Raw genomic sequence first — 27,379 nt, 5'->3', positions numbered from 1 at the left:
AAAAAATTCAAGAGGAAGGAACACTTCCAAGCTCCTTCTATGAAGCCAGCATCACCCTAATACCAAAACCAGATAAAGACAACAAAATGAAAGAGAATTACAGGCCAATATCCCTCATGAACGTAGATGCCAAAATCCTCAACAAAATTTTAGCAAATCGGATCCAGCAGTACATCAGAAAGATCATACACCATGACCAAGAAGGATTTATCCCAGGGATGCAAGGATGGTACAATCTCCGCAAATCAATGAACATGATACACCACATAAACAAATTGAGAAATAAAAATCACATAGTCATATCAATTGATGCAGAAAAAGCATTTGACAAAATCCAACACCCTTTCTTGATAAAAACTCTCAGCAAGGTGGGAATGGAAGGATCATACCTCAACATAATAAAAGCCATATATGACAAACCCACAGCCAGCATCATACTCAATGGGCAAAAACTAAAACCATTTCCCTTAAGAACAGGAACAAGACAGGAATGCCCATTCTCACCACTCCTGTTTGACATAGTACTGGAAGTATTAGCCATTGCAATTAGACAAGAAGAAATAAAAGTCATCCAAATTAGAAAAGAAAAAGTAAAGCTGTCCTTATTTGCAGATGACATGATATTGTACATAAAAAACCTGCAAGACTCCATCAAAAAACTATTAGATTTAATAAATGAATTCGACAATGCAGCAGGATACAAAATTAACGCCAAGAAATCTATGGCATTTCTATACACCGATAGTGAACTTACAGAAAGAGAGACTAAAAAAGCAATCCCATTTACCATCGCACCAAAAAAATTAAGATACCTAGGAATAAACTTAACTAAGGAGGTAAAAGACCTATACGTGGAAAACTACAGGACACTGAAAAAAGAGATAGAGGAAGATGTAAACAGATGGAAGAACATACCATGTTCATGGATTGGTAGAATCAACATCATTAAAATGTCCACACTACCCAAAGCAATCTATAGATTCAATGCACTCCCCATTAAAATACCAACGGCATATTTCACAGACCTAGAAGGAACTCTCCAAAAATTCATCTGGAATACAAAAAGACCCCAAATAGCCACAGCAATCCTGAGAAAGAAGAACAAAGTAGGTGGGATCTCAATACCAGATTTCAAGCTCTATTACAATGCCACTGTTCTCAAAACAGCATGGTACTGGCACAAGAACAGACATATAGACCAATGGAATAGAATAGAGAATCCAGATATCAACCCAAACCACTATACGCAATTAATATTTGACAAAGGAGGCATGAACATACAATGGAGTCAAGACAGTCTCTTCAATAAATGGTGTTGGGAAAATTGGACAGATACATGCAAAACAATGAAACTAGACCACCAACTTACACCATACACAAAAATAAACTCAAAATGGATAAAGGACTTAAACATAAGACTGGAAACCATAAAAATACTAGAGGAATCCACAGGCAGAGAAATCTCAGACATATGCCGAAGCAACTTCTTCACCAATACCCCTCCTAGGGCAATGAAAACTAAAGAGAAAATAAACAAATGGGACTACATCAAAACAAAAAGTTTTTGTACAGCAAAAGAAACCATCAACAAAACAACAGGAAAGCCCACTGTATGGGAGAACATATTTGCAAATGTTATCACTGATAAAGGTTTAATCTCCAACATCTACAGGGAACTTATACAACTTAATAAAAGGAAGATAAATGATCCAATAAAAAATGGGCAATGGACCTAAATAGAATCTTTTAGAAAGAAGACAGAAGGAAGGCCAAGAGACATATGAAAACATGCTCAAAGTCAGTAATTATCAGAGAGATGCAAATCAAAACGACAATGCGGTACCATCTCACACCTGTCAGAATAGCAATCGTCAACAAATGACAAGTGCTGGCGAGGATGCGGAGAAAAAGGAACCTTCGTGCACTGCTGGTGGGAATGCAGACTGTTGCAGCCACTGTGGAGAACAGTATGGAGTTTCCTCATAAAACTAAAAATGGAACTCCCATTTGACCCAGTAATCCCACTTCTAGGAATATATCCCAAGAAACTAGAAACTCCAATCAGAAAGGATACATGCACCCCTATGTTCATAGCAGCACAATTCACCATAGCTAAGATTCGGCAACAGCCTAAATGCCCATCAGCAGATGAGTGGATTAGAAAACTATGGTACATCTACACAATGGAATACTATGCTACTATAAAAAAGAAGGCATTCTTACCATTTGCAGCAGTATGGATGGACCCGGAGAGCATTATGTTAAGTGATATAAGCCAGGCAATGAAAGAAAAATACCACATGATCTTACACATTTATGGAAAATAAAGAACATTATAACCTGATGAACAAAAAGATAGATACAGATTAGGGAGGGAGGCTGGGGAGTGTTAGGGAGGGAGGGAGGGAAAGAGATCAACCAAAGGACTTGTATGAATGCATATAAGCACAACCAATGGACACAATACACTGGGGGGGTGGGATGAGGGCATGCGACAGGGGGTAGGGAAGGCTGGGGGAAGGTCAATGGGGAAAAAAAGGAGATATATGTACTACTAATATATAATACTTTAAACAATAAAATAAAATTTTTTTAAAAATGTGAAGAAATCAAAACTCTCATACCCTGCTGTAGGAAAGGCATAATGATCCAGCTGCTTTGGAAAACAGTCTGGCAGCTCTTCAAATGATTAAATGTTAAGGTACAATATGACCCAGCATTTCCACTCTTAGGTAAAAAATACCCAAGAAAAATGAAAGCATATGTCCATATAGAAACATGTACATGAATGTTGTATGTTCCCATGGGCAGGGATCTACAACTTCTTGTTCAGTCTTGCCCAGTTTGTGGATTGTGCCTGACCAAAGGAGGAGAGTCATTAGGAGTTCTACCCCACCAGCAAGTAAGACATGTAAATTACTCCTGTTCCATTTTCACAATACCTGCTTTCAACTTTCCCAACCTGTTCATGCCAAATACTTGGAATTCTGCTCATTTTTATATGGGAATCCTGTATACCCTGTAACTGGTACTCTGGTCAAAACTCAAGCTTCCCTATATTACCTTTATATAAGAAACAAAATCAATGGAACAGAGATTTCAAAAACTTTTAATCCCAAATTTATACCAATCCCATGGACCAGCTCACGTATTCTTCCAAGTGGTAAAGGAGACCTATGAAACCTAGATATACTCCTAGAAACTGTGATTACCAGCTAGGAATCCCACATGCCAATCACAATGAGCATCTCACAATTCCAAAGCACAAATACTCTGCACCCTTTCCAAACTCTATGGCTACACTTGCAGCTATCTACCTGACATACTCATTGCCCTTCCTCTACCTAGAATTGCCTTCACATTTATTCTTCCTCTGTGACTGTGTCAAAAATTAGTCTAGTCTCTGTCTCTGCTCTTCTGGTCAATACACCAGTAGCAAGGCACATTATCTCTGGAATCTAAAGAGATTAAACTTCAAACTTTACCACTTAATGTATGACTACGCCAAGTTTCTCAGCCACTCTGCATTGCTTTCTTCACCTACAGAAAGGAGGTAATAATAGTACTTCCCAGGGTTATTATGAGGATTAAAAGAGAGAATATACAACATATGGTATGCGTGTAACTGTACAAGCCCAGCGTTGTTTATTTCTTCTTTCTCAATCAATCTGATGGTATCATTTTTTTGCAGGCATTTTCCCCTACCAACCCTTTAACTTCTCAAAGTTGTGAAATTTCTTATTCCTTCTCATATTCGTAACATATAATAATACAGTGCTAGGCATAGGATAGATACATAAAAGAAACCAATGAATAAATGAAAAATAAAAACTATTAGTCCAGCAATGTCAATGAGTAAGGAAACAATACTTTCAAATATAAAAATCAGAGCATATGGTTAATGGGTATACTAGAATATCTGAAATTAGGTCTGCTCAGGAAAATCCAAGTTGTTTGACTGCCAGAACAATCTAGAAAGAATACAAATGCTCAGCAGTTAGGGTAATTACATAAACAATAGCATTACAACACAGGAGATTTATATACCTATAACAGGTCTCTGCTGATACCTGAAAGAGTCTGGACAAAACACTAAGCAGCCAAACAGAGCAGAAGAGTATGCATGGAAGCCTTAAAGAGCTGTTCAAGGAGTGAACATCAAAGAGCAGAGACTTTTTGTGTGTGTATCTAAACACATGGTGAAAGTATCCTATGTTTTTAAAATTAATTTTGAGTCTAAAGACAGCTTAATTAAAAAAAATGCCTATAATACCTTTATATAAGAAAAAAAATCAATGGACCAGAGATTTCAAAAACTTTTAATCCCTTAAATAAGACACAGTGAGAAGAAGGGTCAAGTTTCTCCATTACTATAACTCTCTGTATAGGTAAGTTTCATGATTTAAAAAAAAAAAATCTATAAACCCTTCTTATGGTTAATTCCTTTATTTCATAAGTAGACTTAAAAGAGCGGTCGTCTGTTTTGTTTATATCAGGGACAATCAACAGCTGAATTAAATTAACAATTCACCATTCTCCCTACATAAACCTTCTTCCTTTGGTACAATAAAAAAAATTCTTTTAATACATAAATTATGCAGGAAGAAAAACTGGTGGCCAAATAGGTAGATGTGTCCCGAGCCTTATCCCAGAGCAGACAGAGGAGCATCTAAATCAAATAACATCCACCCAAGACTGGCAAAGTAGACACAGCTGGCAAGACAATTTGCATCTAGGAAGGGCAGAGGACGCCTGGAGAACGGTAGGATCGGGGATCTGGGCTGGAGAGAGTTGCAAGGCCTCCGAGCCAAGAGGGTCAGAAGAAAGCTGCATAGCACCAAGTCTGCATCCCTTGGGTAAAGGTGTAACATCTGACTGTGAAAAGGAAGTCCACAAAACTGCTGGCGACAGAGGATTCTAGATCTAAGTCCACAGCCGAGAGAGGTTGAGCCCAGAGTGGTGGCCTGAAGAACTGCCCAAGCCGCGTGGTGCCAGGGAGAGAGAAACCAGCAGTCGCGCAGTTGTTTTGACTCTGTTTGGTCTTTGCTTTTATTCACTAAACCCAGTTCAGAGGACCATTCAAATACAAACACTCACCAATGGCTATGGTGCAGGTGGAGGTGCAGACTTGTGGAGTTTAGGGAGAGGCTGTGGAGGAGAGCGGGTCAGGGAGAGGTGAATAGGAATCTGGCACTGGGACAGTCCAGATCTGCCGGACCAACCAGCCATTTTTCTCCTGAAAACCAGCCCCTCCCAGCAGCCTAAGAAAGGTAATACAGCCACACCCAAACTACAATCTGAGTGGTACAAAGGACACAAAAACTCTGAATAGTCCCGAAGAGCCCTCAGGGACTGGGTTGAAGAGAGGCCATTCAGTCCCAGAAAGCAATACAGCACCCTCCCTACCTACAGCCCTGTCAGGAACAGCAGCTTGGGAGATTAAGATTGAAAGCAGGCAAACAGGCTAAATGGGCAGACTGGTCCCACCTGCTTGTAGTCAAGGCTGTAGAGATAGACACAAACAGAGGAGCAGTGGTTTGCTTGGAACTTCAACATGGGGCTGACTACCTAACAGGAAACTAAGTAGTGGCAGACAGAAGACTGGGATCTTAAACCGGCCTTCATGGAGCATTAAAACTTGGCCAAAACAAATGATACTTCACTTTTTTACTTTATTTTTTAACCTTTTATTTAAAATTTTTTTCTTTATTTTCTTTTTTTATAGCATTATTTTTTCTTCATTCAATATGTATTTTTATGGTTATTTTATCTTATTTTTTAAAATTTTTTTCTTCTTATCCACTCATTCTCTTCCTATCTCCTCTATACTGAACCGAGGTACTCCCCATATTCATTCAATTCCTTAACCTTACTTTCTGTATATAAACTCTGCTTCTACATATTCTGCCCCTCCCCACTTTTTTTCTGGGTGTTTGTTTTTTTGTTGTTGTTGTTTTTTAATTTAATAGATCTTTATTGTTCAGATTATTACAATTGTTCCTCTTTTTTCCCCCCATAGCTCCCCTCCACCCGGTTCCCAACCCACCTTCTACCCTTACCTCCCCCACAACTGTCCTCATCCGTAAGTGTACGCTTTTTGTCCAGTCTCTTCCCGCACCTCCCACACCCCTTTCCCCCCGAGAATTGTCAGTCCACTAACTTTCTATGCCCCTGATTCTGTTATATTCACCAGTTTATTCTGTTCTTCAGATTTTTATTCACTTGATTTTTAGATTCACTTGTTGGTAGACATGTATTTGTTGTTCATAATTTTTATCTTTACCTTTTTCTTCTTCTTCCTCTTCTTAAAGAATACCTTTCAGCATTTCATATAATACTGCTCTGGTGTTAATGAACTCCTTTAGCTTTTTCTTATCTGTGAAGCTAATTATCTGACCTTCAATTCTGAATGATAGCTTTGCTGGGTAGAGTAATCTTGGTTGTAGGTTCATGCTATTCATCACTTTGAATATTTCTTGCCACTCCCGTCTGGCCTGCATAGTTTCTGTTGAGAAATCAGCTGACAATCATATGGGTACTCCCTTGTAGGTAACTAAATGTTTTTCTCTTGCTGCTTTTAATATTCTCTCTTTGTCTTTTGCTCTTGGCATTTTAATTATGATGTGTCTTGGTGTGGTCCTCTTTGGATTCCTTTTGTTTGGGGTTCTGTGCACTTCCTGGACTTGTAAGTCTATTTCTTTCACCAGGTGGGGGAAGTTTTCTGTCATTATTTCTTCAAATAGGTTTTCAGTATCTTGCTCTCTCTCTTCTCCTGGCACCCCCATAATTCAGATGTTGGTATGCTTGAAGTTGTCCCAGAGGCTCCTTACACTATCTTCATATTTTTGGATTCTTTTTTCTTTTTGCTTTTCCAGTTGGGTGTTTTTTGCTTCTTTGTGTTTCAAATCTTTTACTTGATTCTTGCGATCCTCTAGTCTGCTGTTGGATCTCTGTATATTATTTTTTATTTCAGTCAGTGTATACTTAATTTCTAGTTGGTCCTTTTTCTTATCCTCAAGGGTCTCACTAAATTTATCAGCCTTTTCTAGGAAATTCTTGAAAAACCTTATAACTTGGTTTTGAACTCTATATCCAGTCATTTGCTTTCCTCCATTTCTGTCATTTGTGACGTTTCTTTGTCTCCACACTTTCGCTGCTTCCCTGACTTGGTAGAGTAGCTTTGTGTGGTAGGTGTCCTATAGGGCCCAGTGGCTCAGCCTCCCCAGTTACCTGAGCTGGACACTCTTGGTGCACCCTTTGTGGACTGTGTGCTCAGCCTTGTTGTAGTTAAGTTTTGATTGTTGTTGGTATCACTGGGAGGAATTGACCTCCAGACTAATTGGCTGTGAGGATCAGCTGTGTCTACACTGGGAGAACTTCTGTGCTGGAGACACTCTTATGAGACAAGACTTGTAAAATTGCAAAAGCCTCTGTGCTCAGCCTGGATGGGGTGGAGTTTCAGGGCAGAGCAGACAGCGTTGGTTTCCCGTCAGCCCTGCCCTATGAGGCCCCTGGGTCTCAGCGTCCCTTGATAATCGCTGCAAGCACCTCTGAGAGAAAGCTGCCCTCGAGTTTCGCCAGCTGCCAGACAGTCCAGTTTCTCCCCGAATGAGTCGGGGTTCCCAGAAACTTGCCCGGAACTGGAGTTCAGCGCAGTCAGGAGCTTCTGTCTCCCTCCCGCTTTAGAAAGCCAGCCGCACACTCAGCATCCCGTGCATTCAGCAGTCAGTCCTCTCTGCACGCGCACGCCTCGGGACCTCTACCTTCCGCAGCTCCCACGTCTCAGTGTGCTTTCTCTTTTCCTGACAGTCCAGATTCCCCCTGAGTGAGTCTGGTTTCCCAGCGTCTCGCCCGGGACTGGAGTTCAGTGCAGTCAGGAGCTTCCTTCTCCCTCCCGCTTTAGAAAGCCAGCTGTGCACTCAGCCGCCCGTGCACACAGCCGCCCGTCCTCTCTGTGCACGAGTCTCCGTACCTCAGCCTTTTGCAGCTCCTCTGAGTCTCAATGTGCTTTCCTCTTTTCTTCTAGTTGTAGAATTCCACTCAGCCAACTTCCCTGTGGTTTTGGATGGTGTCCGTTTTGTCTTTTAGTTGTAGTTTTGATATTGTTGTGCAAGGCAGCAGTTTAGGTGTTTACCTATGCCGCCATCTTGGTTTCTCCCTCTCTGGGTGTTTTTTGTTTGCATTTTTTGGTTTATCTGTTTATTCTGTGGTTTTTTTCTCCCCATATGTTTTTTTTCTTTCTTTTTCTCTTCTTTCTTATCGTTTTTTTCTTTTCTTGATATCATTTTTCCTCTCTTTTCTCTCTCCTAATCCTCTTTTCTTTGGTGGTCACTTATATTGGGGTTATCAGTGTTGTGAGTATATTCGTGTTTTGTTCCCTTTGTGTCATGTCTTGTAGAGTTGTACTTTCTGCTGGTTTGTCAACATGGTAGAGAGCGAGCCACATAACCAGACACCCTGAGAGGAAACTCCATCCACAAACAGGAAAATAACACTCAGACCCAATTACACCAAGAGAACCTAAATATCCCAAATAGGGGGCATCCCTAGATTACCAGCCCAGAAGACCAGAGAGATTGCACCACTGGGTCCCTTAAAATATCTACTCAATAAGACAAAAAATTTGGGTGGCACAGCAGTTTAATCTAATACATAGAAATAATCACAAAGGAACAGCAAAAATGGGGAGGCAAAGAAACAACCCCTATTTGAAAGAAAAGGAGTAATCATCAGAAAAGGAAATAAAACAAAATGGAGACAAGCAATTTGTAAGAGAAAGAATTCAGAGCAATGGTTATAAGGACGCTGAAAAGGATGGAAGACAATGTCAACATGTGTAAGAATCAAGAAGAAATTAAGAATGACAAAGCTTCAATAAAGAAGACAATGGAAAGTTTCAACAGACTAGAAGAAGCTGAGGACTGCATCAGCAAGTTAGAAAACAGGGTAGAAAAACCACCCAAGAACAGCAGCAACTGGAGAGAAAATTTAAAAAGCAGGAGGAGAGTCTAAGGGAGCTTTGGGACAACATGAAACAAAACAACACCCGCATAATAGGGGTGCCAGAAGGAGAGGAAACTGAGCAAGGAATAGAAAACCTGTTTGAAGAAATAATGACAGAAAACTTCCATGATGCTAGGAAGAAAAAAGCCACACAAGTCCAAGAAGCACACAAAGTCCCAAACAAGATGAACCCAAAAAGACTGACACCAATTGGCAAACACCAACAACAAAGAACCTTAAAGGCTGCCAGAGAGAGACAGAAAGTTACCTACAAGGGATCTCCCATTATACTATCAACTGATTTCTCAACAGAAACACATCAGGTCAGAAGGGAATGGAATGAAATATACAAACTCCTGCAAAGGAAGGGTCTGAATCCAAGAATACTATACCCAGCAAGGCTATCAATCAAAATTGAGGGTGAAATCAGGAGCTTCACACACAAAATAAGGATTAAGGGAGTTTCTCACCACCAAACCAGCAATGCAAGAAATGCTAAAGGGTCTGCTGTAAAAAGAAGAAATAGGAAGCAAAGAAGGAACACAGGCATAAAAAAATAAAAATGGCGATAAACAAGTACCTATCAAAAATAACCTTAAATGTAAATGGATTAAATGCTCCAATCAAAAGACACAGTGTAGCTGAATGGATAAGAAAACATGACCTGTATATTTGCTGTCTACAAGAGACCCATCTCAGAACAAAGGACTCACACAGACTGATAGTGAAGGGATGGAAAATATTTTTCAGACAAATGGAAATGACAAAAAAGCAGGGGTAGCAATACTTATATCTGACAAAAAGACCTCAAAGTGAAGGCCATAACTAGAGCTAAGGAGGGCCACTTCATAATCCTAAAGAGAGACAATTCAGTAAGAGGATATAACTCTGATAACTGGGGGACTTTAATACCCCATTGATACCACTGGATAAATCCTCTAAACAAAAAATCAGCAAACAGCAATCTGAAGTGACTCACTAGATCAGATGGAACTATTTGACATCTTCAGAACATTTCACCCCAAAGCTATAAAATATACATTATTCTCAAGTGAACCCGGGACATTTTCAAAGATAGACCACATATTAGGACACAGGCAAAGTCCCTTCAAATTCAAGAAGATAGAAATTATATCAAGCATCGTCTCAGATTACAAAGCATAAACTTAGAAAGCATAACTACAATAAAAACAACGAAAAAAAAAAAAGCAAACACTTGGAGGCTAAATAGCATGCGCTTAAAACAATGTGTTACTAAGATATCAAAGAAGAAATAAAAAACATTCTAGAAACAAATGACAATGAAAATCTATGGGACACAGTGAAAGCGGTCCTGAGAGGTAAGTTCATAGCTCTACAGGCCTACCTCAAAAAAAACAAGAAAAAATGGTAATAAATTATCTAACCCTACAACTTAAATTAGAAAGAGAGCAATAACAACAACAAAAAAGCACAGAGTGAGTATAAGGAAGAAAGAAAATAATAAAGATCAGAGCAGAAATAAATGACATAGAGACCAAAAAAAAAACAATACAAAAGATCAATGAAACCAAGAGCTGGTTTTTTGAAAGGATAAAGAACATTGATGAATCCCTAGCCAGGCTCACCAAGAAACAGAGAGAGGACACAAATAAAATCAGAAATGAAAGAGGTGAAGTAACAACCAACGCAACAGACATACAAAGGATTATTAAAAAAAAATACTACGAACAACTCTACTCCAACAAACTGGACAACCTAGACTAAATGGACATATTCCTAGAAAAATACAAGCTTCCAAAACTCAGGAAGAATAAAAAAATCTGAATAGGCCGTTAACTACGGATGAAATTGAAACAGTAATCAAAAAACTTCCTGCAAACAAAGGCCCTGGACCCACCAGCTTCACAGGGGAGTTTTACCAAACATTTAAAGAACTAACACCTATCCTTCTTGGACTATTCCAAAAAATTCAAGAGGAAGGCATACTTCCAAACTCTACGAAGCCAGCATTACCCTAATCACAAAACCAGATAAAGAAAAGTACAGGCCAATATCCCTGATGAACATAAATGCTAAAATCCTCAACAAAATTCTAGCAAATCAGATCCAGCATTACATTAGAAAGGTCATACACCATGACCAAGTGGGATTTATTCCAGGGATGCAAGGATGGTACAATATCTACAAATCAATAAACGTTATACATCACATAAACAAATTGAGAGGGGGAAAAAAATCACATAATCTTATCAATTGATGGTGTTGGGAAAATTGGACAGATTACATGCAAAAAAAATGAAACTAGACCACCAACTTACACCATACACACACACACAAAAAAACTCCAAATGGATAAAGGACTTAAATGTAAGACAGGAAACCATAAAAACCTTAGAGGAATCCACAGGCAGCAAAATATGAGACATATGTCGTAGCAATATCTTTACCCATACACCTCCTAGGACAATGAAAACTAAGGAGAAAATAAACAAATGGGACTACATAAAAATAAAAAGCTTCTGCACAGCATAAGAAGCCATCAACAAAACAATAAGAAAGCCCACTGCATGGGAGAACATATTTACCAATGTTACCTCCGATAAGGGCCTAATCTCCAAAATTTACAGGGAACTCATACAACTTAACAAAAGGAAGGTAAACAATCCAATCAAAAAATGGGCCAAGGACCAAATAGACACGTTTCAAAAAAGGACATACAGAAGGCCAGGAGACATATGAAAACAAGCTCAAAATTATCCGAGAAATGCAAATAAAAATACCTGTCAGAATGGCTATCATCAACAAATAACAAGTGCTGGCAAGAATGTGGAGAAAAAGGAACCCTCGTGCACTGCTGGTGGGAATGCAGACTAGTGCAGCCACTGTGGAGAACAGTATGGAGTTTCCTCAAAAAACTGAAAATGGAACTCCCATTTGACCCAGTGATCCCACTTCTAGGACTATATTCCAAGACAGTGGTCAGCAAACTCAGAGCCGTGGTTTGCCGCTCTGTTGACTAATGAGTTTGCCGACCACTGTCATATACTAACCCTTTACCTCTCTGCACACAATATGCCACAATTGCCTAAACTTCACAGCTTCCAACTACACGGTAACATTTAGTCTAGTACAGCCATCAGTCAGATATCCTTAGCGATGCCGCAGAGGCGGGAGAGGCTCCTGCCCCTGCTGCTGCGCTCACCAGAAGTGAGCCCGGCTTCTGGCTGAGTGGCCCCCCCTGTGGGAGTGCACTTACCACCAGGCGGCAGCTCCTGCATGGAGCATCTGCCCCCTGGTGGGTCAGTGCACATCATAGTGACCAGTTGTTCCACCAGTTCAGTAGTTGGCAAACTCATTAGTCAACAGAGCCAAATATCAACAATACAACGATTAAAATTTCTTTTGAGAGCCAAATTTTTTAAACTTAAACTTCTTCTAACGCCACTTCTTCAAAATAGACTCGCCCAGGCCGTGGTATTTTGTGGAAGAGCCACACTCAAGGGGCCAAAGAACCGCATGTGGCTCGCGAGCCGCAGTTTGCCGACCACGGTGCTAAGCAAAATAAGCCAGTCAGAGAAAGATAAATATCACATGATCTCACTCATTTGTGGAATATAATGCACAACACAAACTAATGAACAAAAATAGAGCCAGAGTCATAGAAGCATGAACAGATGGTCCAACCTAAGAGCGAAGGCAGGGGTGGAGGTAGGGGGTGGGGGTGAAGGGGTGGTGGTAAGAGATTGGACAAAGGACTTGTGTGCATGTATATGACCATAACCAATGGACACAGACAGTAGGGGGGTGAGGGCATGTGCTGGGGGGTGGGATGGCTGGGGAGAGGTCAATGGGGGAAAAAGGAGACTTATATAATACTTAAGCAATAAAGAATTTAAATAAATAAAATAAAAAATACATAAATTAGTTCACAAAGAAGAAAGGTCTTCAAGTTTTTCATTCATTTGTCCCCAAAGAGTTCCCCCCCAAATTAGAACCCAATACACAGAAGAGAAAAATAACACATTTGCTCAAGCACAGAGCATATGTTCTTCACTTATATTAGCTTATTTTATACATATCTCACAGAGATGTATAAGTATCTAAATATGCATATCTACATACACACATCAGAAAAAAAATAAGTCATGAACCCATCGTTTCAGTTTTCTTTGTAAAAGTCAATAAAATAATACCAGCAATAGCATTATCAAATAACCAGGTGATGATGACTGCTCTAACTGGACTCTAACAAACCAAATATGCACTCATCTCAACACATCCATCTTTCTTGCCATCAGCATTCCTTAGATTATTATAAGGTAAAAAGTATGGGTAGGAATTCACTCCAAATAATTTCTCTTAAAAAATTTAATTATCTCTGAATATAGTTCCAATCACTGAACAAATAACCTTCCTTTAAAGCACAATTCAACAGCCTAACACAATTAATTAAAAAAAATTTTTTAAGTTTTCTAATCAGAATTTCTCATCTACTGCACACTTTTGTCTAAAGAGCAATCTGTCAACACGTGCAGTTTAAATCATTAACTATACAGCACCAAATCATTAGTATAATCAGCATGTAAATTTCATGGAGTCACTGATTGAGTTCTCTTAGGCATTTTATACAACATCCAGTGCAAGGATGCTTTAAACATTTATGATGTTTAGTAATAAAAACAGTGTGCCAAAACAAAAGTATTTGTTATACAACTTGGCTGTCATGTATAACATAAACCACTGATCAGTATCTGTTTCTCCAAGTGCAAGAAACCAAAAACAAAACAAACCCCATTCAAATTAGAAAGTCTGTCTCTTATGTCCAAGAATACTGTTTCATTTTTATGTCAGAAAGAAACTGTCAGACAGCATGCAACATGCAGATTGTTGGGGTATTTAACCTAAGTATTTATGCACCATTAACAAAGCACAAAGCCTAAAATATTTCATGCATATTTTTAGAAATATTTTCCTTACCTTTCCCATTTTGCCACGTAGTATACCAAGATAAAGTAAGGAATGAAGTGATAAACGCTAAAACGGTGGCTACAGTTCCATTTCGGAGCCTCATCTCATTTCACCATCACACTGGTTCATACATTTACGAAGTCAACTGAATCCAGTAGTACTCCTGGCTCTGGGCCAATGAAAACAATCAATAAGAGAGGCTCATTTCAGATGCTCTGCAGAATAAGTTTGACAGCAACAGCAGTCACTCCTGCTATTCAGAATTGTCTTCACAGTCTTCATAAGTTGATGTCTCAGGCTTTTTTCCTATCCAAGAGGAAAACAGGAAGGAAAAACTTGTTCAGTAACGCAAAATATTGGTTTCTTCATTTATTGGTCACCATTACAAATAGACTTTTGGTGGGGCTAAACTGTATCTATGAAGATTATTCCCACACCTAAACCACACATTAATATAGTAGGGATGATAGGCTTCTTTTCCTCAGATGGAAAAAAGCATCAAACTATTCCCTCCTTGTTGGTTTGGTTTTGTCCGAGAAAAGAAAGTTATGATAACTTATTTAAGAAGGGAAGTTGTGGGGCTCATTAAATATACAATAAGCCAGATTCCATGCAGAGAATGCTAATAATCACACAATGGTTCCTGAGTAACATAATCTTCACTACCCTCAGTTTTCCTACAGCACAACAGCTGTTCTCAAAAACATTAAGAAAAGTGACAGACTACAACATACAAAATACCTGGGTCCTGAATCTGGCTCCATCATTATTTACATTGCAAGGTATGTCCCTTATATAGGCCTTACCTTTTCATTCACAAAATGCAACCTGTCCTGGCTCCTTTCACATACCATAAATCATAAAAAGGTTACAGTTATTATTGCTATGTATCATCATCAGAGAACAAATGTAGTATTTCCTGTGATTAACCTACTCCCAGGATGTAAATTGGGACTGTTTAGGGGTTAAAAATAAAAGGCAGCCATCCAACCAGGATACTGAATGACTGAGAACCCATTACTTATCATTGCTTTAACTCTGTAAAACCAGGTGATCTAATAAAACTGTTGAAAAAAATGGAATCAAATGAAGTCCTTAAAAGTACTTGAGCATAACTGCCTAGCACATAATAGGTTCTCAATAAATGTTAACTGTATTAAAAATAAGACCAAGCAGACTTTAAGAATCACTAGATATAGAGAAACCAAGATGGCGGCATAGGTAAGCACCTAAACTGCTGCCTCGCACAACAATTTCAAAACTACAACTAAAAGACAGAACGGACACCATCCAGAACCACAGGAAAGCTGGCTGAGTGAAAATTCTATAACTAGAAGGAAAGAGAAAAGCTCACAGAGAATTGGAGGTACGGCAAAGGGTCTTTGTACGCGCAGAGAGGAAGGGCGGCTGAGAGCCTGGCTGACTTTCTCTGGCGGAAGGGGGAAGGAAGCCCCCCACCGCACTGAACCCCAGTTCTGACTGCACTGAACCCCAGTCCCGGGCGAAACCCCGTGGACCCAGCCTCATACAGGGGGAGTCTGGACTGTCAGGTAGAGAGAAAGGCACCCGGAGACTCGGAGACCCAGGGGAAACCCAGGGGAGCCCCGGCAGGCAGGGTTCCGGAGGCGCGTGCGCCAGTGCGCACAAAGGCTGCGGAGGTTGCCACAGGCTTTCCCTAGCAGAAGGGAGTCCGAAGCTCCTGACTGCACTGAACCCCAATTCTGACTGCACTGAACCCCAGTTCCAGGCGAGCCCCTGGGGACCCGCGCTCTTACGGGGGGGAATCTGGACTCTCGGGCAGAGACTCGAGAGCCGGGGAAGGCAGAGGTCTGCAGGCGCGCACGCGCGCAAGGGCAAGGCTGACTGGAAGCCAAGACTGTCTGCTCCACCCTGAGACTCCACCCCATCCAAGCTGAGCACAGAGGCTATTGCAATTTGGCAAGTCTAATCCTATAAGGCTGTCTCCAACACCGAACTTCTCCCAGCTTAGACACAGCTGATCCTTACAGCCAACTGGCCTGGAGGTCAATTCCTTCCAGTGATACCAACAACAATCAAGACTTAATTACAACAAGGCTGTACACACAGTCCACAAGGGGTGCACAAGGAGTGTCCACCTCAGGTTAACTGGGGAGGCTGACCCACTGGGCCATATAGGAAACCTAGCACACAAATCTACCCTACCAACTCAGGGAAGCAGTGAAAATGCGGCGTCAGAGAAACAGATCACAAACGAAAGAAATGGAGGAAAACAAATGACTGGACATAAAATTCAAAACCACGGTTATAAGGCTTTTCAAGAATATCCTAGAAAAGGCTGATAAATATAATGAGACCCTCGAAGATATGAAAAGGGACCAACTAGAAATTAAACATACACTGACTGAAATAAAAAATATTATACAGAGACCCAACAACAGACTAGAGGAACACAAGAATCAAGTCAAAGAATTGAAATACAAAGAAGCAAAAAACACTCAACCGAAAAAGCAAAAAAAAAAAAAAAAAAAAATCCAAAAAGTTGAAGATAGTGTAAGAAGACTCTGGGACAACTTCAAGCGTACCAACATCAGAATTATGGGGGTGCCAGAAGAAGAGAGAGAGCAAGATACTGAAAACCTATTGGAAGAAATAATGACTGAAAACTTCCCCCACCTGGTGAAAGAAATAGACTTACAAGTCCAGGAAGCCCACAGAACCCCAAACAAAAGGAATCCAAAGAGGACCACACCAAGACACATCATAATTAAAATGCCAAGAGCAAAAGACAAAGAGAGAATATTAAAAGCAGCAAGAGAAAAACAGTTAATTACCTACAAGGGAGCACCCATACGATTGTCAGCTGATTTCTCAACAGAAACTATGCAGGCCAGACGGGAGTGGCAAGAAATTTTCAAAGTGATGAATAGCAAGAACCTACAACCAAGATTACTCTACCCAGCAAAGCTATCATTCAGAATTGAAGGTCAGATAAAGAGCTTCACAGATAAGAAAAAGCTAAAGGAGTTCATCACTGGCAAACCAGTATTATATGAAATGCTGAAGGGTATTCTTTAAGAAGAGGAAGAAGAAGAAAAAAGTAAAGATAAAAATTATGAACAACAAATACATATCTATCAACAAGTGAATCTAAAAATCAAGTGAATTAAAAATCTGAGGAACAGAATAATCTGGTGACTATAATAGAATCAGGGGCATAGAAAGGGAGTGGACTGATAATTCTCAGGGGGAAAGGGGTATGGGGGAGGTTCAGGAGGAGACTGGACAAAAATCATACACCTATGGATGAGGACAGTGGGGGGGAGGTAAGGGCAGAAGGTGGGGTGGGAACTGGGTGGAGGGGAGCTATGGGGGGAAAAAGGAGAAACAATTGTAATAATCTGAATAAAGATTTATTTAAATAAATAAATAAATAAATAAATAAATAAATAAATAAATAAAATAAAAATAAGACCAAACAAAAAAAACTACAGCCAGCCACTGGTTCAATCCACTCTCTGCATAGCAGGTCTCATTCCCTGGGGGCATGTCAGGCACTCAGATGTGCATTGATTCCTGGTGGCCTCAAGGGGACCACAAGATGCACTTCACAATATACTAAATTACACTCTAGTGGGGTAAGTTAATGCACCTCCAAAAAGGTCTACCAAGCCCAAGGGACAATTCCCTCAGTAGAAGGATATGGCTGATTAAAGTGGCCATTTATAGGCAATTCTGAAACTACCATCTCAGCTACTTTGTAAAAGTGAACATTACCAGCAATCTCTTCTAGTGAAAAAAGATCACTAGGGCATAGTATTAGTAATAATAATAGACACTACAACTCACTGAGTGTTTCCTATGTGCTTGGGCCATTATATGTTTTAAATCTTCACAAAATCCTATGAGGCAGGCATTATAAACCCTATTTTATACACAAGAAAATGAACCCAAAGACTGCCCTAATTTGTATGACTCCAAAGTCTAAGCTCTTTCTTACCTACAAGACCCTCTGCCTCTCAAACTCAGCCACCTGCACCTAGGCAGGAACCTCCCAAGTCTCAGGTTACAGGAAGAATGTTCCCAAGGTGTTAATTTTTACCCAACAGTTTAAGTGTGAATTTAAAAACATTTTATATTCTATAACAAACATGGATCTATTATGAAATAAGCTGCAAAATTAATAAGAAATCTCAACGTTTAAACTTAAAACTTTAAAGAAATTTCTCACTTCCGGTAGTCTTTAGCTAACCCCTCCCCTATCGGGTGCATAAACCCGTGCACGCCCACACCCTCAGGCATGCCTGTTAATCCTCCTTGGCCAGCAGCTCTGTGGTATAATATTCTAGAAGCAAAGAACTACCCCCACCCCCACCACTAGCACCACAACCACTTCCTTGCTTACTCTTACTATCTGAAAACGAGGAACTCCAAAGATATTCTCACAAGTTATCACAGTTTTCGAAACTCAGTTTTCACCTTCTATGGTAACACAAGTTAACATTAAATGATCCCATGTCTACAGTTCAGAATTGAAAATCTTCATGGCGATATTCTATAATTTCAACTAAATTCCATCAAGTGTCTAATATCTTGTCTTATATAAATAAGCACTCAATAATGAGTTCTGATGATAAAAAGAGAAGTGAATTATATAACTTCTAATTTTAATCCTGGTATGACATTATATAAAAATGTGCATAATTTTCTGTTGCTATATACTTAGTTCTACCTAACTGCAGGAAGAATCTGTCCTGGTAAAAGATCTAAAAATGTATAGATTAGAGTAAACATTCAATTAATAATTATGGGGAAGTATAGAAGCAGAAAAATCACAAAATAAAGGATAATTAAAAATAGTTTTATTAAATACAAATAAAGCTCCTATGATAAAATTCAGTATAAATAGGTAGGGACAATTTAAAGTGAGTGAATTCTAAAAGCAAAGTAGACTACAGATATACTCTTGAAAAACATAAGGAATATTAAATACTGTTTCCGGGAAGTTATTAAGCTCTGGTTTAAAGAAGATATTTATAATGAATTCTACTAACAAATAAGACCTGAAATTCTGGAAGAGAACTACAAGAGCATTTTACTCAGGAAAGGTGTAGTCGCACATTTTTAATTAGGGTTTCCAAACTAGTGAAATTTAACTGCACAGTGTTAAGTGAAGCACAACTAATGATCTCCACATTCTTAACCAGAGGAGGCAGTTCATAAGCTGGCCAAACCCTCTGGATTGACTACCTCAAATAAGAGACAATGTGACCTATATTTTAAAATGTCCACATTCACAAAAATTTTATTCTGAGACTATCACTTTACACATTTGAATCCTTAACAACAAAAAAGGAGTGGCTAAAACTACTAATCATTTTCTCCATCCTGACCAAAATGAATGGAACTTTCAACTGTAGATCTTTGGCTGAAAAAAAAATGTGTTTTATTAACAGATCTTCAAGGGCTGCAGTCCTGTATTTTATTTTTAGATAATAAATTATTTTAAAGTGTTCTCTGAAAAATTCAATGTTCCATGGGTGAGTATACTTCTGCTGAACATGACTGTGCTTGAAGAAAAAGGCACAATCATGAAATCCAAGATGTAAACTCACAGCAATTATGTTAAAATACACTTATTTTACTTTTATAAAAGGATTAGTATTTTTTTAATACAGCTTATATACTTTCATCATCCAGTGCGTTTTCAGACTTACACGTGTGAGCTAAAGAAACCAATGCCACGATACCCTGGTTAGTAAAACTAGTTTTTAAAACATTCAGAAAAGGAAGCATAAACCACACAACGCGTATTATTTGATTCTAAATTTAGGTCTAAATTCAAACGAACAGCGTTGTCATTATCTTATAGCAGAATTCGTCCAACAGCAAATGCACAACAGCAAAAGCACAACAGCAAAATATATGGAAAGCATTAAACACAGACATCGTGCCTGCTCCTATTTCGCAATCTGGGTTGTAAGCAATGAACGGGCTCCAGAGAACACACGCTGCGAGAAATAAACGCGGGCGCGCGAGTGGAATGACTGCCGGCTCATAAACACCTGGTGCACCCGGTGCAATCACCTGGACGCAACCTAAGGGTCCCGCGTGCAGCTTCATCCTTAAGTGGGGGCTGAGGCCGAGGTGGGGACTAGGCTGCTCCTTGACACGGGACATCACTTTGTAGGAAAATTCGCTACCACGGCTGCACGCCTCCACTCCACGGCGGGAACAGCCCCTCCTCGGGCCCTGAACCGCCGCACCCCACACCACCTGCTCCGCCGCCCAGTGGAAACGCCGGGCGCGGGTCCTCGGGAAGCTCCGTTCAGTCCACGGACAATTCTCGCTCCCTCTCTGTACCCCCCAAAACCACTCTTTCCTCCACTTTATCCCAAAGTCGACCAACCTCGCCGCGCCGGACAGTGCTGGGGACGCACCAGGAGCCCGGCCCGCCACCCGAGAGCGCGCAGCACCGAGGGGCCTTGGGGGCGGCGGCGCGGGGCTGACAGAGCGGCCAGGGCGCCCGGCCCCGCGCCCCGCGCGGCCCAGCCCGCCCCTACCGGCTCCGCAGCAGCCCCGGGCGCGCGAGCTCCCGGCCGGGCCGCAGCGCGGTTGGTTCCGTTACCAGCAGGTGGATCTCCCGCGACCCCGCGCCTCGGAGCCCAGCAGCCGACGCCGCCCCTCAGCCCCGCGCCTCTCCGCGCAGCCGCCCTGCGACGCCAGCTCCAGGCCTCCCGCACCCCGCGGCCGCCGCGAGCCCCTCACCTTTGCCGCTCCATCCGCGGCCGCTGCCGAGGCTGCTGTGGCCGTTGCTGCCGCTGCTGCCGCCGCCACCACCGCTGCTGCCGGGCGCCCCGCCTCCCGCCGAGACCCCGCCCCCGCCGCTGGAGCGCCGCCGCCCCGCCCGCGACCCCGCCAGCCATTGGCCGCCGGGGCTGCGCACCGTCCACTGGGCGCCCCCCGGCGGCAGAGCCGCTCGCGTCAGTGGCCCACCAGGCTGTCATTTAGGGGCGCGGTCTCGCAGCCTATATAACTCTCGTGAGATCTGCATGCCCCCGCTTCATTATTGTCACCGCGGGGTGTAAAGCGGCGTCCTGTTCTCTGGTCCCAGACTGCGAGATCGTGGGGTCTCCCCGCCGCCCCACCACCACATCTGGCTTTAATCCTCCAGTGTGTGCAGAGGCAGCTCAGACGGCCAACAAAAGGCCCCGGGAGCCCTCGGCGCGCGACCCGGTCACCCCGGCTGCCCCAGCCCGGCCCCTTCCCACAGCCGCGAGCTCCCCGGCCGTCCTGCCTGGGTAGTGTTCCTGGTGACGGGTCCGGGGGTGGATCTCGCCCTAAACCAACCATAGCCTCCGAGGCCCTGCGGTTCCAGGCACCTCACCACTGTCTCTGAACATCACGACACCCCCAGCCACAGGCATCGTTATCCCCAATTTACCGATGAGGAGACCGGTAACCAGGGAGAAGGCCTGGCTTAATCAATTAGGAACGAACAAGAAATATAACTAGAATTTAATTGCAGATCATTTAGGTGATAAAGCCTGTGGCTTTTACACAGCACGCCATTCTGCCCCTCTCGCCTGAGTCCCATTTCCTTAATCGAACACGGTTTCACAAGGTTTGAAACCAAATAGATAATCATCTATAGGAAGCCTGAGTGGTCTTCCCTGTTTTTCCTTAGTATCCACATGTACTATGACTTGCGTTAATAATAACTACCACTGGATACATCATATTTTGGATACTTACCATATACTAGGCAAGATGCTAAGATTTTAATGAGCTCAGAGAGTTTGCCCAAGACCACACAGCTGGTCTTAGATCTGGATTCAAACACCAGAGATGTGTTATTTTAACCAACTATAATAATCCTTACAACCACCCTCCAAGTTAATATTTACAGGGAGGTAGGGGCCCAAGATCAACAAAACATCCTTGCTCCTGCCAAGCTCCCAAAGTAATAAATAGGCTCTTTTCAGAAAACAGTAATTCAAAGATTCAAAACGCTAAGAGACAACCATCAATCAGAATGTTTTTTTCCCACAAAGTTCCTTTATTTTGTCTCAGGATGAAAGTAATTAATAAGACATGCATGGGTTTCTCAACTCTCCCATGGTGAGATTTCTCTCCACGACTGTCGAACCATTTTAAAGGTTCAAGAACGGATTCTCCTTCTGTCATTCCCCTCTGATTCAGGGGAGCAGACAAAAAGAGGTTTATCCACTATTCAGTACCATGAACATGACAGCCATGACATCAAATGACAACTTTTCTGCCTATTTTGAGAGCCTGGGAGCCAGATTTCCTGTATTCTACGACAAGGACATTTCCTAGTGGCAAGCTGGCAACAGATTTCATGAGCAGATGTAAGCAATAAAGACAGACCATTCCAGGATACAACCTTTGTTCCATTGTTTGACATATCTTGCCTAAAATATCTCTTGGGAATGGACAATCCTAGATCTTGTTATACCATGCTCTTACCAGACAAGCAAACTCCTTCTTGCAGATGAAGAAAGTGCTGCCATTTGACAATGATGGAGAAGGCCACCAGCCATGGCCACGGGATTGGCCAAAAGACCCGATAGCATAGGTAGCTACTGTCCCTATTTTACCAGGGCAGAAACTGAGGCCAGAAACTGAGGGATTAATTTTGGCAGGTACAAATGATAATTTAGGCAGCTAGTAAATTATCCAACTAGAATTTAAATCCAGGGCTGTTTGATTTCAAAGCCCCTACACCCGTGGTCGGCAAACTGCGGCTCGCGAGCCACATGCGGCTCTTTGGCCCCTTGAGTTTGGCTCTTCCACAAAATACCACAGCCTGGGTGAGTCTATTTTGAAGAAGTGGCATTAGAAGAAGTTTAAGTTTAAAAAATTTGGCTCTCAAAAGAAATTTCAATTGTTGTACTGTTGATATTTGGCTCTGTTGACTAATTAGAGTTTGCCGACCACTGCCCTACACCATCCACCACACTACCTCTCTGCTCCCACCTTCAGCAACTGACAAGCTTTTGTTGAGTGAATGAATATTAAAATATATATTTCCACCATTTCCATTATTTTTTCTTTTAGTGAGGGAAGGAAATGAAAGCATTCACAAACATGCTAAAACAGGGGTATGTGTCAGAGGAGAAAGGAAGCCTGGAAGGACAAGCTTCAAATACACTTGCAATGGGATCATTCAGGAAGACAGCAGGAATTCCCTCTGGATGCTGATTATGGCAAAACCCACAGCAGAAGACAAAAAAGGCAGAAAAAAGCTGCAACTGCCTTTTTTGGGGGGCCTTTTTATAATTTGTTTCTACTCTATCTGGCAGCAGACGGGCAGGTTTTGGAAGAAATCAGGTGACACAGCTACACTTGTCACAAACCATTCACATTTTAGCTCAGGAAAGTCTGGGTTTCAGTTTGTTGTCCTGAAACTGGAATGGCCTGGAATACAATCCTCCAAGGATGAGTTAGAATTGGTTGATCATTCATCCTATCTTTGCAGGTTACACAATCCTGGATTTTCCAACCAAGTGTATGGTCTGTTTAATAAACCATCAAAGGCAATCTTTCCAAACCCCACTGAGTCTAATCTACTTCTTTTTCTCTTTTTTTCTTTTCCACACGGATTCTCCTTTTCTATTATTCTCTTTTTGTTTCTTCTCTACCCTTGCAGTTTCTCATTTTGTCTTCTCCAGGCCTTTAATTCACATATCAGTGGAAATGGGGGAAGTGCTTAGGGAAGAAGTTCTGTATCTGCATCCTATATTCTGTCCATGCTCTGTGGTGACCGTCCTTTCCACAAACATTTTCTGAGTGCATATGATGTGCAGAGGCAGCTGGTGCCTGACCATGGTATGCTCACAGACGAGTGAGAGAGGCAGGTAAGGAATTAAACCATAAGAGAGTGCTGTGAGCCTAAGGTCCTAGGACAGACGATAGGATGGGGCTATCATTCAAATCTTGGGGCAGGAATGTTTCCTGGAGGTGACATCTGAGCTAAAAGCAGAGTACACACAGAAGCTAATCTTTTCCTTTTATCGCTTTTGGTGGTGCGTAGTTGTTGGTGGGGCCATGACTACAGCAATCAGCTTCTAAGAAATCAAGCCCAAGATCTTTAGTTCCCTTCCACTTCTGCCCCCTCTGTGGGTTAACACTCCAACTTGCATCATCTATGAGTGTTTATACAAGTTGTGATTTTGGTTTCTTGGCTACTATCTCAAGTGGATCTTTTTCAATCATAAAGGCTTCAAGATATCAGGAGGTTCTTCCTGGCTTTTTAGAATTGCTTCTTTTTTAAATTAATTTATTTTTTTAATTGTTTGAAGTATTACAAATAGTAGTACATATGTCTCTCTTTTTTTTCCCCCATTGACCCCCCACCAGTAGAATTGCTTCTTTAGAGGCTGTAGGAACCCTCTCACTTTACATGAACAGTGTACTCTATCACTGTAGTCTAGCAGCCATAGCAAAACTAGGATGAGGATGGGTGGTAACGCTTCATTCACACTTTGTTAACTGCAGGGTGTTTCAGATACAGTGTTCAAACTATTTCTGTTGTATAGTCAGGCAGGGCACATGTAGTCCAAGAAATTCATGAGCGAATTCAAATAGAACCAACCACCACATTTAATAGTCAGCTCTAGGTGGAAAGTAAGGTTCATTCAGAGGAAGGACAGCAGAGAGCTGCATTATTTTTACTTTTTATGTTTACACTTCCCCACCTTTGCTCATCTCTATGTGAAAGAACTCTTAAAAGATGACCTTCCCATTCATTCACATGCACACTTTTGGGGTAGATGTGCCTACTGGTTATGCAGACAAAACCCGGGCTATGTGGCTAGAAATTATGGATTAACTAGAGGCCTGGTGCATGAAATTCATGCACTTGAGGGGGGGTTCCCTCAGCCCAGCCTCTGCCCTCTCGCAGTCCGGGATCCCTTTTGGGATGTCCGACTGATGGTTTAGGCCTGCTACCCGCATGGGCCTAAGCCAGCGTGGGCAAACTATGGCCCGCGGGCCGGATCCGGCCCGTTCGGCTGTTCTATCTGGCCTGCGGAGCCGAAAGAGCGGAGGGTTCTCTTGCTCTCCCCTCCGCTCCTTTACTTTGAATTTATATTAGTTCACACAAACACTCCAACCATGCTTTAGTTCCGGCCCTCCGGTCCAGTTTAAGAACCCATTGTGGCCCTCGAGTCAAAAAGTTTGCCCACCCCTGGCCTAAGCCATCAGTCAGATATCCTTAGCACTGCCGCAGAGGTGGGAGAGGCTCCTGCCACTGCTGCTGCGCTCACCAGAGGTGAGCCCGGCTTCTGGCTGAGTGGCCCCCCCTGTGGGAGCGCACTTACCACCAGGCGGCAGCTCCTGCATCAAGCGTCTGCCCCCTGGTGGTCAGTGCACATCATAGTGACCAGTTGTTCCACCAGTTCAGTAGTCGGCAAACTCATTAGTCAACAGAGCCAAATATCAACAGTACAACGATTGAAATTTCTTTTGAGAGCCAAATTTTTTAAACTTAAACTTCTTCTAATGCCACTTCTTCAAAATAGACTCGCCCAGGCCGTGGTATTTTGTGGAAGAGCCACACTCAAGGGGCCAAAGAGCCGCATGTGGCTCGCGAGCCGCAGTTTGCCGACCACTGTGCCAGTTGATCTATTTGCATGTTAGCATTTTATTTTATGGATTATTATATAGAATTCGAGTTTATCGTACTTTAAGTGTGTAGCCAGTGGTGTCCATCTGAGACATCACTAAAATTTTTCAAGAAAACACCAAAACAAAAGAGAATCCAACTATCTTACTAGGAACAGGCTCCCTTCCTGGCATTATTAGAACCACCAGCCATGCCTGGTGACAGGAAAAGTTTCTGCCAAGATCATTCAAGAGACTTGAAGGGATCACTCTTTCCTTCTAAGTGACTTAGCAACACCATTAAAGCTAATTCACTAAATTTATTATATTTGACTAGAGGCCTAGTGCACAAAATTTGTGTACTGGGGTGGGGGGTGTCCCTCAGCCCAGCCTGCACCCTCTCGCAGTCCAGGACCCCCTCAGGGGATGTCCGACTGCTGGCTTAGGCCTGACCGGGGGGATCAGGCCTAAGCCGGCATTCGGACATCCCTCTCGCAATCCAGAATCCCTCACTCCTTACACTTGGCTCGCTGCTCCTTAGTGGCAGGCTCCCTACCGTTCAGCTCACTGCTCCTTAAGTGCTGCTGTGGAGGCAAGAGAGGCTCCTGCCACCACTGATGCACTCACCAGCCATGAGCCCGGCTTCTGGCAGAGCAGCCGCTCCTCCTGTGGGAGCACACTAACCACTAGGGGGCAGCTCCTGTGTTGAGCGTTTGCCCCTGGTGGTCAGTGCGCTTCATAGCAACCGGTCGTTCTGGTCGTTCTGCCATAACAGCCACTTAGGCCTTTATTATATAGATGTATAAACTGAAGGCACAGTGGGAGGGAATTGTGTGCCTGAGAATTACAGATCTTTGGAGACCTTTTTCTTTCTCGGTGAATTTGGTACTTGTAGAAGACGTTAGATCATCAGACCTGCATCTGAAATCCATCCATGCATAAAACCAATCTGTGCATTTCAATTATGCTACTCGATCAGTACATTTCAAGCAGGATAAAAACTTTTGCTCAAATAAAGCACCCCAGGACCATGGCTGCCAAATATTAGGCCATTTGGAGTTATGGGTATCAGGACAACATAATATATGTCACCGTTTTTATAGCCACAGTATTTCCTTACTCTCTTTTATAGCAACTGAACATACCCCTCCAAGTAGGTGCCTGTATCAGCTAGGGACCAGTGTGGGGAGGAGGGTGGGGAGAGAGGAGAGAGAGAGAAAGAGAGGAAGAGAGGAAGGAAGGAGAAAAGGAAGGAAGAAAGGAAGGAAGGAAGGAAGGAAGGAAGAAAGGAAGGAAGGAAGAAAGGAAGGAGAAAGGAGAGGAGAGGAGGAAAAAAGAAGGTATTGTAGGTATTATGGACAGAGGGAGTATTACATATTATACAGGAGATTGGTTGCAAAGGTGCCAGAGGGCTGAAAGAAGAAAGAAAGGGGTGAAGAGCAAAGAGGAAGCTGGACAGAAACCCAAAGATCAGAGGCTGTTAATGGCCCTGGATGAACCCCTTGAGCCTGCACCTGCTGATGAACATTATTGAAGGACTGTTGCTATTGGTTCTGGATCCCCGAAAAGATGCTGCCTGGGCCTGGGTGGCTGGAGCCCAGAATCACCCAGTCCCTCTGCACCTGCACCTGTTGCCAACAACCTCCAGCAACTGCCACGCTGTTGGAGGCAGAAGCCAGAAGCTTCTCTCCTTCCTCCTCTACCTCTGATCTCCAACCAGTGCCCCCTATTGGCATATGCCAACAGAAAGCCAGTGCCAGTAAGCCCAGGAACTAGCTCCCAGACAGCTCCAGCACCCCAGAGCAGACCATAGAAAGGC

General features: G+C 42.3%; 1 protein-coding gene across 2 annotated transcripts in view; it reads right to left on the bottom strand.

The window, feature by feature from the left end:
• The window catches only part of MGAT4A (alpha-1,3-mannosyl-glycoprotein 4-beta-N-acetylglucosaminyltransferase A), a 93,180-nt gene extending 72,365 nt beyond the window's left edge, over positions 1–20,815 (bottom strand). For both annotated transcript variants that reach the window (XM_080683060.1, XM_080683061.1), the window contains exons 1-2: positions 20,701–20,815; positions 13,963–14,259 (exon numbers count right to left, since the gene is read on the bottom strand). In XM_080683060.1, coding sequence (XP_080539186.1) covers positions 13,963–14,056 — 94 coding nt within the window. In that variant the 5' untranslated portion in view covers positions 14,057–14,259; positions 20,701–20,815. The remainder of the gene's footprint in view (positions 1–13,962; positions 14,260–20,700) is intronic.
• Between the last annotated feature and the right edge of the window lie 6,564 nt (positions 20,816–27,379).

This window comes from Plecotus auritus, assembly GCF_963455305.1.
Source record: "Plecotus auritus genome assembly, chromosome: 8".
Taxonomy (NCBI): domain Eukaryota; kingdom Metazoa; phylum Chordata; class Mammalia; order Chiroptera; family Vespertilionidae; genus Plecotus; species Plecotus auritus.
This window is presented reverse-complemented; position numbering and strand designations above follow the sequence as displayed.